Genomic DNA, 15,404 nt, shown 5'->3' with positions numbered 1-15,404 from the left:
AAAGTAAACCAGACCCCACGCCTACCTCCCACTTCCCAACTCCCCCCTCACACCTACCACTCCCTCCTCGTACATTGAACCATGTTGCAAAAATATCGTTATCAAGGCAGGCTCTGTGCCCATATTTTAATTGAAATTGCATAATGAGGCTCAACGACGTCTCTTCAGATGCCGGCTAAGTACGAATACTGGTTTTATTGAAAGAAAAAACATCGCGGAAAGCGATTTATTTTTAATTAATTCAATCTCATATTCAAATTCACTTCGCCAAGGAGTCTCGCATAGGCTGTGCATACGCTAATTGTACTCTGTTCGCATATTCAAATTGAGCATATTTATGTTCGCCTGGCAAAATATGTTTTTCTTAATTATATTTAGAAAAATGTTAACTATAAAGATTTAAGTTTAAAAATTTGTAACAGTCAAACGCTCAACATTAAACGATAGTCTTTTCGATTGGCTGTTCCCAATACAGTTGCGGCGGCTGTTATGCCACATCGGACGCCAGACACTGCTAATGCACCAGGCGAACAGAAAGCGGCAGTCGAAGGCGGCATTTTCAATAATTTGAATTGTACCAAGTGCTGCCCAGCGCCAGTGCTGCCCAATGTGAATTTTATCACAATTCAATGCGAAGTAGAACTTTTTAAAGAAATTTACGTCATCTTTTGTGTCGTCAGGGCGTCTGTTGTGCCGAATCATCATCAAAAACAACACATGTCGTTTCGATCACAAAAACTGCTGAAATACCAGGCGAACATAAAAAGGCAATAGGTAGCTGCATTTAAAATAAATAAAAACGGTGGCATACTTTTGTGCGCGCAAAGTAATTGTTGCGAGTGCTGCCCACCGATTATTGGCGCCGCGTAGCACCAGCAAACATTAGTAGGGCTGGGCAGCACTTGGAATTTGCTTTGGTGCTAGGTAGCATTTGAGGCTACCTGCTGCTCATTTATGTTCGCCTGGCTTATCAGCAGCATTTTGGATCAGGTATGGTTGCCATACGACTTGTGGCTTAATGATTCCGTCGGATGCGACTGATTTGTTTGTCGAGGAATCGCTGTAGACAAGGCAAGAGTAATTTTTGTGATTCATTGTATCCATACAGATTTATATCGGGCAAATAAAGTCGTATTTGGGACTGATATAGCTTTATGGATTCGTACAGATCCCGACTATCGAAGTATTTTCAGGATTTTCGTAAACATAAACTGGCCTAAAACAGCGGTTCTTTTGCGCAAAACGTTTTTAATTTTAAAAATAGTTCTCGGTTAAAATAGTAACAAGAAACTAGTGGCTGGCTATTTAAAATAAATTGAAAGTCTCATCGTAAATGTGATTCTTTGGAATGGCATTCGATGCCAACAAGGAAATTAAGTTATAAAATTATACAATGCGTTCGCAATAATTGTTTGTTACTCGATAATCATAATTTAAGCGACCACTTTAACATAGAGATTTACTATTATGCATAATAATCGCAACGGGGAAAAGAAATGCAGTTGTCTTAGGGCGGCCCTGGACGAGCTGTATAAAAATGCAGGCAGACGCGTCTCTCTCGGTGGATGTCGTTCCGGCTATTCCCGTTGTGGTGGTTGCCGAATCGCGTCTTCATAAACAGGTCATCTATTGGTAGCGGGACAGCTTGGGCAGTGGGGCGAAGGCAGAGGTTGCAATTATTGGCGCCTGCAGCACTTGCGAGCTAAAAGAATTGAGATATACGTTAGCACAGATTTCATATTAAATAGAAATAGATAAGTTTAGTTACCGCCAGAAGAGGGAGCTGCCACGCTTAAGTTCTCTGCGCGACTGCAAGTCGTTCCAACAGTCTACCCAATTGCTGTATTCTGGCATTATTGGCGGCTGGCCGGCCATCAGACGCGAACCGCTGATTGCGGAGCATGTAGAAACCACTTGCAGTGGATATAGCAGACTGGAGAACATAAACTGGGTAAATCCGGCATTATATTGCCTGGCCACTTTGTCCTTGATGAAGTATTTGTTGAGTATGAAAACAGTGGAGCTCGATAGCACAAGGCAGGCCACGTCGCACAGCAGCTTGGGGATCAGGCCGGAAAAGAAACCGCGTATGCCTTCGGTTTTCCAAATCTCGGCAATGGAGCCCAAAATGGAGTTATAAAACGTCTCGCGACCCACAAACTGTGCCATCATCCGCAACGAGATCACATGGAAAGGATGCGAAACAACAATTCCGCTAACCGTCAACACAATGTCGCGCTTCAGATTGTACTTGAACTGCACATAGCTGGCGGGCAGAAAAAAAATGGATAAGTTTAACACTTGGGATGTCCAATGGTGGACAGCTCACTTCTCCTCCTCGGTCAGCTCCGACTCGTCCTTTTCCTCCCTCTGAGCAAGGTCCAGCTTTTCGGCAACGCGCTCACTCACAACCATGCTCAGAACAGCACCAGCTAATTTGGGTGCCAGACCACGATAACAACCATAGAAGCCATCGATTCTTTTGATATGACCAGCTGTATGACAGAGATCGAAGTGCGATTTTAATGCCGGAAATGTGTGTGCTATGCGGTGTACTTACCGTACTGGAAAATGTTTGGCAGGACCATAATTGGTCTGCCTAGCATTGACTTGCCGGGTCTCGCGGCAATCGGCTCGTATCCAATCTGTATCAGCGCCTTTGAGTATTCAAATGGATGCAGTGCAGCGCTAACGCCAAGGCGCAAGCCGAAACGAATCCAGCTATTGACCTCGGTCTCCTCATTTCTGGTGTAATCAGTGAAATTGGCCATGTTTCGTTATGCAACCGTTCACCTGATCCTGATGGAAAAATTTAACAATTGTGCTGTGCGAGTGTAAAAATATTAACCGGTCGCCCTAATTGTTTGCACGTCTGCCCCTTTTTTCGCTTTAATTCAGGTTACAAAACTTTGACAAGACATGTATCGATATTTACAATATGTTCAAATACGATGGTGAATGTTTAGTGAGGAATCGACTAGTCGATTTGTTTTTTTTTTTTTGACAACATTCTGAGTAACTGCTGCCTATCGAACTATCGCTAAGCACACTACTGTTGGAGAACATATGGTCTGTGCTGGTTGTGTGCACGAAACGATTAATCGATAACAAAACATATGTTTTCCGCCTTTTTGATTGGTGCGCCGAGTGGGGTGTAGGTGTATAATGCGTAGGTATTTACTCAACATTGCCTACATTGGCACGAATTTTCGGTAAGCGAATCAACATGAGAAAAAAACACAATTTATGCAATTAAAATGTACTTTTAGTGGCATACAGAAGACCGTAAACAAGTTGGAGGAAGCGCGTCTAGATACGAATTCAGTTCAGGGCTGCTTGGAGTTGGCATTGCGCGTTTTTCGTCCTAAAAACGAAATCCAAACCGTGCTGTCCAGTCGGTAGGCACTTCAAATATATATACAGGTTTAATAAATAGCAGCCATAATTGTGTTCAATTTTCCAGCACAGATGCCGGCGTGCACGCCCTGCACTCGACAGTTCACGTCGATTTGGAACGCAGCGATAATAAATTCTACGATACGACCACGTTGACAGGTGTACTCAATCGAACCCTGGACAAGCAGAACCTGCCAATACGCGTGCTAAGTACCCAGCGCGTGCCAGACACGTTTCATTGCCGCTATCACGCCATCGGACGCACCTATTTATATCGCGTGGCAGTGGCCAAGAATGTGACGCAGTCGAATACCATCAATAGTTTAAGGAACAAAGGCTACGAATCTTTTGTGCCCGTTGAGGAGATAGACAGGTGTTACTTTCTGCAGTAAGAAACTCTTTTTATTAGACAATTGTGTGCTCACAATAACTCATATTTCGACTTTTGCAGGAACAATAATTTCGATATAGAACGGCTGAAGAATGCGGCGCGCATGTTCCTTGGCGTCCACGACTTTCGCAGCTTTATGAGCGTCAGTCGACAGAAGAGTCCCAGTCGCGACCATCCCATGTTCACAGTGCGCAAAATCGATGAGATTAATATACGTGCTGGACAAAGCCTTGCACTGGGCCCAAACGCAACGTTGGCATCACAAATTTACGACTATTGGGACATAGAGATCAAGGCCAAGTCGTTTCTGTACAAGCAGGTTCGACGCATTGTGGGCACGCTTCTGGCGCTGGCAAATGGCCGCATAGACGAACGCTGCATCTATGAAATGCTAACGATTCCTTCCAAACACACCTGGGAACCTCGTATACTGGTTGCGCCCGCATCTGGTCTTTACCTTTGTCGTGTACACTACAACGATACGGCTTTCGAGCTTCCAGACGAGACTAGTCCTTAAACCAGTAGAAACCATGATATTGCTGTATGAGCTGCAGAAACGTCTGGCCAATCTAAGGCCCACCACTACGATTGTGACCACACCCACCGGCGCCCGTTACATTGAACGGCGCAGATCCTCAACCGGAGAGGACAGCAGTCCAGAACAGCTGGAAGCACGCCAATACGGATTCGTTGTGGATACCAAACCCGATGCCGTGCCAGCATGCATTTTGAGCGAATTCCTTTATTTAGGCTCCCAGGACGCCGTTACTCCGGAAAACATCTCAAAGTATAAATTAACGCACATATTAAGCGTTGGCATTGAAACGCCCAACGTTGAGCTGCCGCCAACGGTTAAGTGCAAGCATTTGCCATGCCTGGATCTGCCAGAAACGAATATACTGCAATATGTGCTGCCCGTTGCCATTAACTTCATAGAGGAGGCGTACGCCGTAAAGGGATGTGTGCTGGTCCACTGCAATGCGGGCGTATCGCGATCCGCAGCAGTTGTCATCGGTTATCTGATGCAGCGACGTGACATGTCCTTCGAGGAGGCCTACAATCTGGTTAAGTCGTGGCGGCCATGCATACAGCCAAACGCCGGATTCATGCAGCAGTTAAAAAAATTTCATAACACATAGTTGGTAATACTAAATAGTTGATAATGCTGTAAGTTGTAAGCAATATTTGTTTAATTAATAACTTATTTGTGTTGTAAGATTGAATTGACTTGAGGACATCAAGTTCTTATAACTTAATTCGAATGGGATAACGACAGAATTTCACACAAACTATCTCCACCGTACTACAAATAATGTTTTTTACTTGCAAACCGACCCCGTTTCTCAATTGCCAATTGATAGCAGTTTGATAGCGGGAGTAAAATTTAGTTTAATCCAATTGCTAAGAAAGCATCTAAAATATATATTATATCCTTTCAGACTCGCCCGGGTCAGCAGCTCCTAATAAAACCATATTCATATTGAGTACCGGGGTCAAACGAACAGTGTGTTAAATTGTGAGTGACTTTTTCGGACCGGCGCACAGAAAATAAGCAAGCGACCAGAATTCGAGTGACACATTGCATAGCACACACCCACACAAACACGTGTATGCGCAGAGATGAGCCAAAGCCTGAGCTAAGCTAAGTCAGCAGTTCGTGTGTGTGTTCGCTGTCATGGTTTTTCTGCGCGCTCACGACTGTTTTTGGCGCTGATGATCTGATCGCTGATTGGTCCAATTGATGTTCTCAAGTGCTCATCTTACTGAGCAGCAGGTGCGACCTCATTGAGCAATATGGCAAGTTGTGCTGCGGCCGCTGGTCTATTGAGCCTGTTATAAATATCGAAATATTCTCTCTGCATATATTTGGTTGTGTGTTTGCGTCTGCGCAACATCATTTTGATTGAGTTAAAAGCCAGCAGTCGAGTAAAGCTGTTTGAAAATATTAGAAGTGAACATTATTAATGGTATAATTTATTGTAATATTCATTCACTTATGCTTGCTTGTGCGTTATCTTCCTTTGATCGCTAGCTCAGTTTGCTGTGCGCCGACTTTGGCCAGCAGTCGACAAGAGGGAGAGAGAGAGAGAGAGAGAGAGAGAGAGAGTTCTTTGAAAATATAATAAGTGAAAATTCTCGGACTAATATCGTCCGTAGCGGGAATATCAATTGTCATGTAAATAAATCGCCTTCTGCGGTTGGACCAGATAGGAAAATATGGTAACATCAAAATACTTGCTTGATTCTTGTCGGTTCTGAAATCGAACTTTCTTAGTGCTCTGTCTATTTTGAAGAGGTATGTACTTCCGAAGACTGACTTAATTTAAAGGATATTAAAGGCTTACAAAGTAAATTCATATTTGGTTTTTTGCAGCTCAATCTGCCAAGGACAGGAAAACATTCAAGAGCGTTAAGAATGAATGACCTTGGTTATTACATAAATATGATATTATACCTTAAACCAAAATGGCTTATATGGTTACATGAACTTTGCTGCCAATCTGCGTGAATTCTCAAATCAAATAACGGTATGTCTTTCTGAAGTCTGACGTAATTAAAACGATCTAATTAAGCTTTTTTTTCAGGCTAATCCTCCACGCCAATGGACAACATTTGGTCAGCAAATGGTCCGTGTTCATGGTACCTAGTTGACCTATATATCCTTGGTTATTCCATATCATGGATGCAGTCCTACCGAACCTAAAGGACCTAGTTCTTGCAAAATGCGTAGGAACAGGGTTCAAAAATATGTATGCTTTTCTTTTACAGCAGCCCCGGCCCCTTGAATGGTTTCTAGTTGACTAGCATATCCTTGGTTATACCATACCATCGATATAGTCCTTGGGAACCTAAAGGATCAGATCCCTGCAATATGTGCATTGAAATGGTCCAAAAACATGTATGCTTTTTCTTTCAGGAGCCCTTTTACATTAGCTGCAGCTGCAGCTGTTATTTAACAGGCGGCTTACAGCACTCATTTTACATATTCTGCTAATTAACAGCACTCATTTTAATTGAGTTACATTTCTGCCCCGTAATGCTATGCAATGAAAATTTTTATACAAACCACTCGGCGACCTTCTGGGCATTTCTGTTCGCCTGGTATTTGAGCGGAATTTTAGGGCAAATTTGGGGAGTAGCTGCCGACCAGGGCGCCCCGTGAGGGTATGCAATGATTTTTTTCGGCCGCAAAAATATTGTGCATCGACCTTCTGGGCATCTCTGTTCGCCTGGTATTTTGGCTCCCCGCGGAGTTATGTCGTTTTAAAGCGTCATATCTCCCCGCGGAGTTATGTCGTTTTAGAGCGTCATATCTCCGCGCGGAGCTATGTCGTTTTAAAGCGTCATATCTCCCCGCGGAGTTATGTCGTTTTAGAGCGTCATATCTCCGCGCGGAGTTATGTCGTTTTAAAGCGTCATATTTCCCGCGGAGTTATGTCGTTTTAGAACGTCATATCTCCGCGCGGAGTTATGTCGTTTTAGAGCGTCATATCTCCCCGCGGAGTTATGTCGTTTTAAAGCGTCATATCTCCCCGCGGAGTTATGTCGTTTTAGAACGTCATATCTTCGCGCGGAGTTATGTCGTTTTAAAGCGTCATATCTCCCCGCGGAGTTATGTCGTTTTAGAACGTCATATCTTCGCGCGGAGTTATGTCGTTTTAGAGCGTCATATCTCCCCGCGGAGTTATGTCGTTTTAGAGCGTCATATCTCCCCGCGGAGTTATGTCGTTTTAGAACGTCATATCTGGTCATTTCTGTTCGCCTGGTATTTTGGCAGATTTTATGAAAAATCTCGGAAGCCAGCGGTTGCCAACAGACGCCCCCTACGGGTATGCAATATGTTTCTAAAGGCCGCTGATTTTTGAATTTTTAAATAAAAAAACAGGAATTTCGCTTTTATCGCTTTATTTATGTTTCAATTTATAAAATTGTTATTTTTTATGATAATTTTCTTAATTATTTTTCGTAAAATTATACAACGGAGCTTAAATCATAATTTAAGCCTATTTAAACTTAAAATAACTATATCTGGCTTATTTTAAGTCCGATCCTGAAATAATCTCCTCGCGGAGATATGTCGTTCTGAAACGACATATCTCCGCGAAGAAATTTCGTTTTGAAACGACATATCTCCGCGGGGAGATCTGTCGTTTTGAAGCGACATAGCTCCGCGGGGAGATATGTCGTTTTGAAACGACATATCTCCGCGAGATAATTTCGTTTTGAAACGACATATCTCCGCGGGGAGATATGTCGTTTTGAAGCGACATATCTCCGCGAGGAAATTTCGTTTTGAAACGACATAACAACGCGCAATGATATGTCGTTTTTAAATCATCAGAAAACGTTGATTTTGAAAACGAATCGGTTTTTGGTCAATTATTTTTTTTTACCCATCGATATTGAATTTCTTTGAATGCTAATTGATAATAGGGATCCGTGCAAATTCAAAATGATATAAAACTTCAAAATCTCACAGAATTTACACGAGATATTAAAAAAATAACATCAACAAAGTTTTGATTTTCGAACCGACCCCGATTTTGACAAAAAAAGTGATGAAACCCCTTGCTTTTTGGTCGATTTGGGTGAAAATTTAGATTTTCAGTTTCTTGATGCCAATTGATAGTACTGATCGTTACGAGTCGAAAATGGTATAAAATAACAAAATCGGACATTATTTGGCGGAGATATGCCAAAAAATCATCAAAAATGGAAAACGAATAGGTTTTTGTTTAACAACTTCTTTTAAGCCATCTATTTTTAATTTGTTTGAATGCCAATTGATCAGATTAATTCGGCATTTCAATTTTGAATTCAATAAAAATATGTCTAGAATTGGCGGGAGAATTGTTATCGAACGGTTATCGAATATACCATCAGTAGATTTCAGCCCTGGCGCTCAGCTGCGCAACTGCGGCTACGAGAATAGAAAAATGAATCAATTGAAGACCGCAATTCTTTTGTTGGGGTTCCTTTGCCACAACGCCAACGGCGACTGCGGCTGCAACAAGCTGGAGCGGGATGCCTCCGATGCCACCCAAACTAAATCCGTGGAGCAGCCGGCGCAACAGGTGTGCCAGCAGCAGGGGCGCAATAAAAATAAACATTATCGCGACTACTATCCGGAGGCTGAGCCGGAGATTGCGGGCATGTCCCTTATACCTGGCGGCAGTGTGAATATTGGCACAGATGAGCCGCATTTTGAGGCGGATCGAGAGGCTCCAGAGCGTGTGGTAAAGATCAAAGACTTCTACGTGGACAAATTCGAGGTATCCAATGCAAATTTTGCAAAATTCGTTGATGCCACAAACTATACGACTGAAGCGGAACGCTTTGGCGATAGTTTTCTGTTCAAGACAATGTTGTCGCCAGCACAGCAGGCGGAGCTGGAGGATTACCGTGTGGCCAATGCGCTTTGGTGGTACAAGGTCAGCGGCGTTAGCTGGCGTAAGCCGAACGGCATCTCTAGCAATTTGCAAGGTAAGTTTTTCACCATCTGACAACATGCTATGACTGCATCTTCATTGCTTTTCAGGTCTGGAGCAGCATCCGGTTGTGCACGTTTCCTGGCGCGATGCTGTGGCCTATTGTGCGTGGGCGGGCAAACGATTGCCCAGCGAAGCGGAATGGGAGGTGGCCTGTCGGGGCGGCAAGCAGCGCAAGCTATTCCCTTGGGGCAACAAGCTGATGCCCCAGGATAAGCACTGGCTGAACATATGGCAGGGCGAGTTTCCCGATGGCAACACCGCGCAGGATGGCTATCTATACACATGTCCAGTAGATGAGTTTCGTCAGAACGTCTACGACCTGTACAACATGGTGGGCAACGTCTGGGAATGGACTGCGGATCTGTGGCAGGCCGGCGACACCAGCGAGAGCCCAAATCGCGTCAAAAAGGGCGGCTCCTATTTGTGCCACAAGTCCTATTGCTATCGCTATCGTTGCGCAGCGCGTTCCCAAAATACCGAAGACAGCTCGGCCAGCAATTTAGGGTTTCGATGTGCCAAGGATGCGTAAAATTAGTTCAACTATTATCTATCTAAATTAAGCTACTTTCAGAGACCTGCTGAGCTGATTTTTGATGTTAGTTGGTTGGAATGGCATTCGGTTATATTTGTTATACTACTTATGGATTTCCTGGCACACCAGTCGATATACTGGGTTATATTTATCCTTTGGATACACATGTAATGCACTTTTGGTCAATAAAGTGATATCTCTGATAAAGTTATACTTATTTTTGTACATAGCTAAAGTAACATATATTAATAATGCTGCGACTTGGAACAAACCTTAGATTTGACGAAGCGAAGAGCAGTCAACAATTTGCATGGAGTCCGTGCCGCCTGCATTGTGTATAAACGTGTCTAAGGCAATTGTCTGTCTACGTTTTCTACGGCTAATTATCATACGAGATCGTCGACCTCTCTCCAACGTGGTCTCGTTCTTGCGTGGCGGTGGCTTTGGTTGATATGGCAAAGGCACATTATTCATGCGGCTGCAATGAAATAAAAAAGAGTTTTTAATTGCAATTAAATAGAAGGTTTAGAGATCTGCACCTTAGACGGCACATCTCACATGTTCCATTCTCGGGATGAGTGTGCTTGTCCCAGTAAATATCTCGCACCAGCATGCCGCACCAGGCCTTTGTGTGCAGGTGTATAAACAATTTATTTGATTTGTACTTCGGATCTTGGGCGCACGACTGCACATGCCGCAGCCAGCCTCTCTTTTGGATGCGCACCAAGCCACAGCGAGTGCAATTTGTCCACTTCAGTATATCGTTTATGTTAACCCAATCGCATTTCACCGACAGCTTTGGCTTGATGTCCACATCGGACATTGTATCCGCTTCCTGCTGCCCCTCTTGATCATCGTCGGCCAGATCTATGATAGACACCGGACTGTTGATGTTGACGTTGTCTTCTGTAACCGAATATGGTACGTGCTCAATGTCGTTGAGGCTTGCCTTTGACTGTGCTGGTGAGTCAGGAGCCCGGTATATTTGCTCCGTACCGCCGTCTGTGCTAGTCATAGCGCGCAGCGGCGATAATGGTGTATTGTCGGGGAACGGCGGCCAGGGCTCCGAATAGACAAATACATGCAAAGAGCCACCAACACAGGGCCCGTGTGCCTCCATGGGCGACAGCTCACGCCACATATTGCAGTGAATGCATTTCATGCGAGGTGGCTGCGCACAACAAAAGCAATGATCCTGATGGGCTCCCGCGAAGGCGAGGCACAAAGTCGAATTGGCGTTGCAATCCAGCGCTCCACATTTGCAACAGACGCATTGCAACATGATTTAGAGCTGCGCGTTTGTTCCTTAACTTTGAGCAAAACTGTAATCAACAGTTTATAGAGCCCTTTGCGCAACTAAATATGTTAATGGCAAAAACAGAAGATGAAGAAGTTCTTGCTTGCCGCCAAATGTTAAGCAGCCCATTCAAATGTTTTGCTCAAAATGGTAATTTCAATTTAGTAAGTCTGCCAAATTAGCACAATATTTTTTATATTTTATCTATTTATTATTATGTTTTGGCAAACAAGTTTCCAACTGCGCAGCGAGCACGACGAAAACGACGTGCTCAAGTGACGCGATGAATTAAAAAACTATCGATAGGTTCAGGGCAACACTGGCCTGCTTATTGTCGAAAGCTATCGATACTCATCAAGCCGCTATATTTAAAACAAAATTTGAATTAAATGGCGGAGAACCGAATGCGAATTAATTAATTAAAAATAATGAATTGCCTTTGCAGACTACCGCACTTGTTTTTTTTTCTGGTTATTTTTTAAAAATTAAGAATTAAACATACCATTAGTCGTACGTCGATGTTTTTATACTTTTGATTTCCACAGATTGAGATTGATTGATCAATAAAGTACAATCCATTTTATGGTTTTATATATACAACATTTGTTTGTTTTACATGGCACAGAGGGCTCTCTTTTAGCATATTTTCAGGCCGCATTGTGTCTACTTAAATATGTCGTGTATGGTCATTCCCTCGGACTAAAAAGATAGTTTTATCTTGATATCCGTGCCGGATGTTAATTGCAACCACTTGATCATTGACCAGAGCTATGAAATATCGAATTTACAGAGTTTGGCGCCAATAAATGTGCTACTCACCAGAAAAGAAGATAAGACATCAATTGTTAGCCGCCACAACAGATCTTGTATAGATTGTGAATTGAATAAAGAGCACTGGATTGTATATTGTAAGTTTCCGTCAGACACCGCCAAATTGATTTGGTCAAACTTCTTGATCCATTTTTGAAGTTCACATTGTGTTATCGATATTTACACGCAATGTTGATGTATATATTATCGAACGTTAGCGTTACTTATCGTACACGTGGCTACCGTTAAAATATTGTTAAAATTTAAATACCGGGAAGAACTTACAATAATCTTAATCAGTTTGCAACAAGTGACAATTATTTAATATATATTATTTTTATTACTATTCATTTATAGTCTGCGCTTAAGTTAAATCGCGTAATAATATTTATTTGTTACGAACAGTATGGTATGGCTAATTATTATTTTTCTTGTATATTGCTGACTATTGCCTTGCGCAAACGAAAATGTTTTTTGCAAATCTTACAGATTTTGACTATGTATGTGTATATATGTATGTTTTTCGGCTACATGCTAGGTTTGCGTATTATTATTAGTTATGGGTATACGAAGCGTTAAAGCTATTTCTATGATATACTACATACATAATATTATCTGCTGAAATGCTTTACTGATACAACATAATTTTGCGTGTGCCGCATTTTGAAATAGAAATGTACAAAAGGAAACCTAGATTTAAATATTAAGGAGTGCTATTTACAGAGACTTAACTTCAAAAACAATAAATATACGCTAAATGTAATCGTTATCGTATTCGTAATCGTAATCGTAATTATTATGCATATTTATCGCAAAATATATATACATATGCGTGATCCATGTACACATATATATATGATATCGGGGGATGTGCATTTTTCTGATGTTTGTTCCAAAATATCACAATGCAAATGATATATGTATTCATATCTATATATATATCTATATATATCTCGAGGATCGATGCGTGCGGGGATGCTGTTGGGTTTATTGCATAGTCAAAGCGTGGTTACCAGAGTAAGGAACATTGCCAGCTGCCTGCCTGGAAGACCTTGGAAGCCTACGAAATACTGTCTGCTTAGGACCGTCGCCTCAAGGCACAGCTATCAATTCAGGCGCCATCTCCGGCGGACAATTTAACGGCCTGCAGCATCACCGTCTTGAGATCACGCGCCAGATTATTGATGTGCACCACGGAGTCGACCATTTCTTGGACGGCACTGCCGCTGGGGAAATGTGCCGCCGCCTTCTTGGACTTGAGCACGCAGGTCTTGAGCGCATCGGAGAGTGCATTGGTGCAATGCAGGATCTTCTCGCGCAACGCCTCCTTGGAGATATTGCGATGCACATCGTCACCAATGCTAACCAGATTATGTGCGCTGACCACAACAAACTTGCCGTAGGCGATGAAAAACTTCGGCGGCTGATTCTTCTCCACCGTCTCCAGGAACGAATCGATCGCCTGCAGCAGATTGCCCATATGCGTGGTGATCTGCTGGGCATAGTAGCGCACCACCTTCTTGTCCTTGTCCGTCATCTCCGGCGACTTGTTGGGCGCAGCTGTGGGCGTTGTGGGCACCGCCGTGGGCACCGGCGTGCCCATGGCCGTGCACTCGGCAATCTTGAGCGCACAATCGAACTGGGTCTTGAGGCCGGCAGGTATGGCATCCCGCAGAGCCTGATTCTTTTTGGCAGCCGCATCCTTGGACTCGAAGGCCACATAGTCGTAGTCCTCCAGCCACTCGGCGCTGGCGCGACTGCTGCCATTCTGTGAGCCGGCCTGCTCTGCGGGCAGCTGGCGCTTGAACAGCAGCGAGGCATTGCCCTGAATGAAGCTGGTCGTGGAACGCACATCCTCGGTGAGTGTCTGGGCGCAGGCCATCAGCTGATCCAGACTATCGGGTGGCCGGCAGCCGTGCTTCTCATCGCTGCGCGCCAACTGCTCAACGGACCAGCCGCCGCCCTGTGCATCCAACGCCTCGGAGGAGTCCCGGATGAGCTTGTTTGCATCGCGCAGGGCACGCACCAACGGCCGCAGCTTGAGGGCCAAATTCCTGTCTTCGGAACGCTGCGCATTGCCCAGCGCACCCTCGCCAAACTCGGCCAGATCGTGCAGCGCGGTGCGCAGACGCAGCGCAGCCAGCCGCAGTTCCATAATGTGCGGCTCCAGCTGTGCTCGGGTGCGCCAATGCGGCACCACAAAGCTGAGCAGCCGCGTTATGGCCTGCGTCGTCTGCGACTGCAGTTTGGCCAGCGTTTCCAGCGCCGAGTTCAGCTCCAGCGGCAGCTCCTTGGTGCTGCTCAGCGCTTGGCTGCCATTGGTGGGCTGGTGGGTTGACATGCGCTGCTGCTGCTGCTGATCCTGCTCCTGGAGCGGCGGCAGCAGCGGAAAGTCGTAGCTGGCGGCATGCGGCCGCTGATGTGGCCGCACGGGCAAAGGATTACGGCGCGGTATATCATAGTCCGGCATGTTGGCCAGCGAGCTGCGATTGGAGCTGGAGAAGCTCAGCGACAGGCTGTCGCTGGTCAGCAGCGAGGATGCCGAACTGCTGGGTGTCAGCGTGTGTTGCTGCTGCTGCTGCTGCTGCTGCTGTTGCAGCAGTGGCCGTGGCACATCGTAGGACTCCTCCTCAATGGACATGGAAGCGCCGACGCTCTTGAGCGAATCGAATCGGGCGCCCAGCGCTGAGCCCGTTGTGGGCGTTCGCACGCCCTGCCTGCCCGGACAATCATAGTTGAGGGGCACGGGCGTCGCCGGCTTGGGTATGTCGTAGGTCTCGAACTCGCTCCCGTTACCATTGCCATTGCCATTCGGTGTGCCCATCATCATGCCAAGGTTCTGATAGATGCTTTGGTTGCCGTAAATCTGCTGAGGATGCGGTGAACGCGGCGCTCCACACAATGTTCCCGGCGAGCTGTTGTAGATGTACACATCCCCGTGCCGCTGCGGCGTTATGACCTGCAATTGGAGAAGAGAGAAGCGAATTAGAGAAGTACTTCGAGTGGGTAGCCTATTGGCTTGGATTTAGGGCTTGGGCTTGGCACAAAAACAAATACGGTCCAGTTCGACGACCCATTCAAATAAATATATATATTTTAAATTTTACATGCGAAGTCTTCTTGTGAACTTTTTCATTATGAGGCAACCAGATATGATATATATAACAATTACATAGGTAAATCTTCATACAGAGCACAAATTTTAGGGTTAAAATTTCCGAGAAAACGGAAGAGGAACTATTATTACATTTATTGTTAATCATCGGACATATTTTTAATATTTTGCAATAATAATTTTAATAGTTTCTTTATTTATCGGACATTTTTTAATTTGATTTAATTTATATTATTAAAAAAACGTTTAATTGGTTTCTCAGTTCTTTTAGTTTAAAATTTCAATTGTAATATTAACTGAAATTTTAGTGGTAATTCCCATTTTATATATATTTTTGTCTATAGCTGTCGTTGCCGTGGCTAGGTAAGCTC

General features: G+C 44.3%; 6 protein-coding genes across 7 annotated transcripts in view; 3 read left to right on the top strand and 3 right to left on the bottom strand.

Annotated features, from left to right (window-relative positions):
- Window positions 1-1,322: 1,322 nt before the first annotated feature.
- Window positions 1,323-2,949, bottom strand: LOC6622585 (mitochondrial carrier homolog 2-like). The gene is made up of 4 exons (XM_002046402.4): window positions 2,561-2,949; window positions 2,330-2,495; window positions 1,769-2,266; window positions 1,323-1,702 (listed from the first exon to the last, which is right to left on the bottom strand). The coding sequence occupies exons 1-4, from the start codon at window positions 2,769-2,771 to the stop codon at window positions 1,627-1,629; spliced, it is 951 nt and encodes a 316-aa protein (XP_002046438.1). The 5' UTR covers window positions 2,772-2,949; the 3' UTR covers window positions 1,323-1,626.
- Window positions 2,950-3,078: 129 nt separating this feature from the next.
- Window positions 3,079-4,304, top strand: LOC6622592 (tRNA pseudouridine synthase-like 1). The gene is made up of 4 exons (XM_002046403.4): window positions 3,079-3,212; window positions 3,270-3,398; window positions 3,464-3,784; window positions 3,848-4,304. Exons 1-4 carry the CDS (start codon window positions 3,166-3,168, stop codon window positions 4,302-4,304), a joined length of 954 nt encoding a protein of 317 aa, XP_002046439.2. The 5' UTR covers window positions 3,079-3,165.
- Window positions 4,305-4,317: 13 nt separating this feature from the next.
- Window positions 4,318-5,010, top strand: LOC26531257 (dual specificity protein phosphatase 19-like). Its single transcript, XM_032433371.2, has one exon. The coding sequence runs from the start codon at window positions 4,318-4,320 to the stop codon at window positions 4,924-4,926; it is 609 nt and encodes a 202-aa protein (XP_032289262.1). The 3' UTR covers window positions 4,927-5,010.
- A 3,628-nt stretch (window positions 5,011-8,638) lies between these two features.
- Window positions 8,639-10,022, top strand: LOC6622573 (formylglycine-generating enzyme-like). Its single transcript, XM_002046404.4, has 2 exons — window positions 8,639-9,271; window positions 9,327-10,022. The coding sequence occupies exons 1-2, from the start codon at window positions 8,725-8,727 to the stop codon at window positions 9,806-9,808; spliced, it is 1,029 nt and encodes a 342-aa protein (XP_002046440.3). The 5' UTR covers window positions 8,639-8,724; the 3' UTR covers window positions 9,809-10,022.
- On the bottom strand, window positions 9,998-11,327 carry LOC6622129 (uncharacterized). Its single transcript, XM_002046405.4, has 2 exons — window positions 10,351-11,327; window positions 9,998-10,289 (listed from the first exon to the last, which is right to left on the bottom strand). Exons 1-2 carry the CDS (start codon window positions 11,091-11,093, stop codon window positions 10,085-10,087), a joined length of 948 nt encoding a protein of 315 aa, XP_002046441.1. The 5' UTR covers window positions 11,094-11,327; the 3' UTR covers window positions 9,998-10,084.
- Window positions 11,328-12,235: 908 nt separating this feature from the next.
- LOC116649739 (breast cancer anti-estrogen resistance protein 1-like) overlaps window positions 12,236-15,404 on the bottom strand; it is a 28,273-nt gene continuing 25,104 nt past the window's right edge. For both annotated transcript variants that reach the window (XM_032433382.2, XM_032433393.2), the window contains one exon: window positions 12,236-14,877. In XM_032433382.2, coding sequence (XP_032289273.1) covers window positions 13,030-14,877 — 1,848 coding nt within the window. In that variant the 3' untranslated portion in view covers window positions 12,236-13,029. The remainder of the gene's footprint in view (window positions 14,878-15,404) is intronic.

The sequence above is a fragment of the Drosophila virilis genome, unplaced genomic scaffold, assembly GCF_030788295.1.
Source record: "Drosophila virilis strain 15010-1051.87 unplaced genomic scaffold, Dvir_AGI_RSII-ME tig00000123, whole genome shotgun sequence".
Classification (NCBI taxonomy): Eukaryota; Metazoa; Arthropoda; class Insecta; order Diptera; family Drosophilidae; genus Drosophila; species Drosophila virilis.
This window is presented reverse-complemented; position numbering and strand designations above follow the sequence as displayed.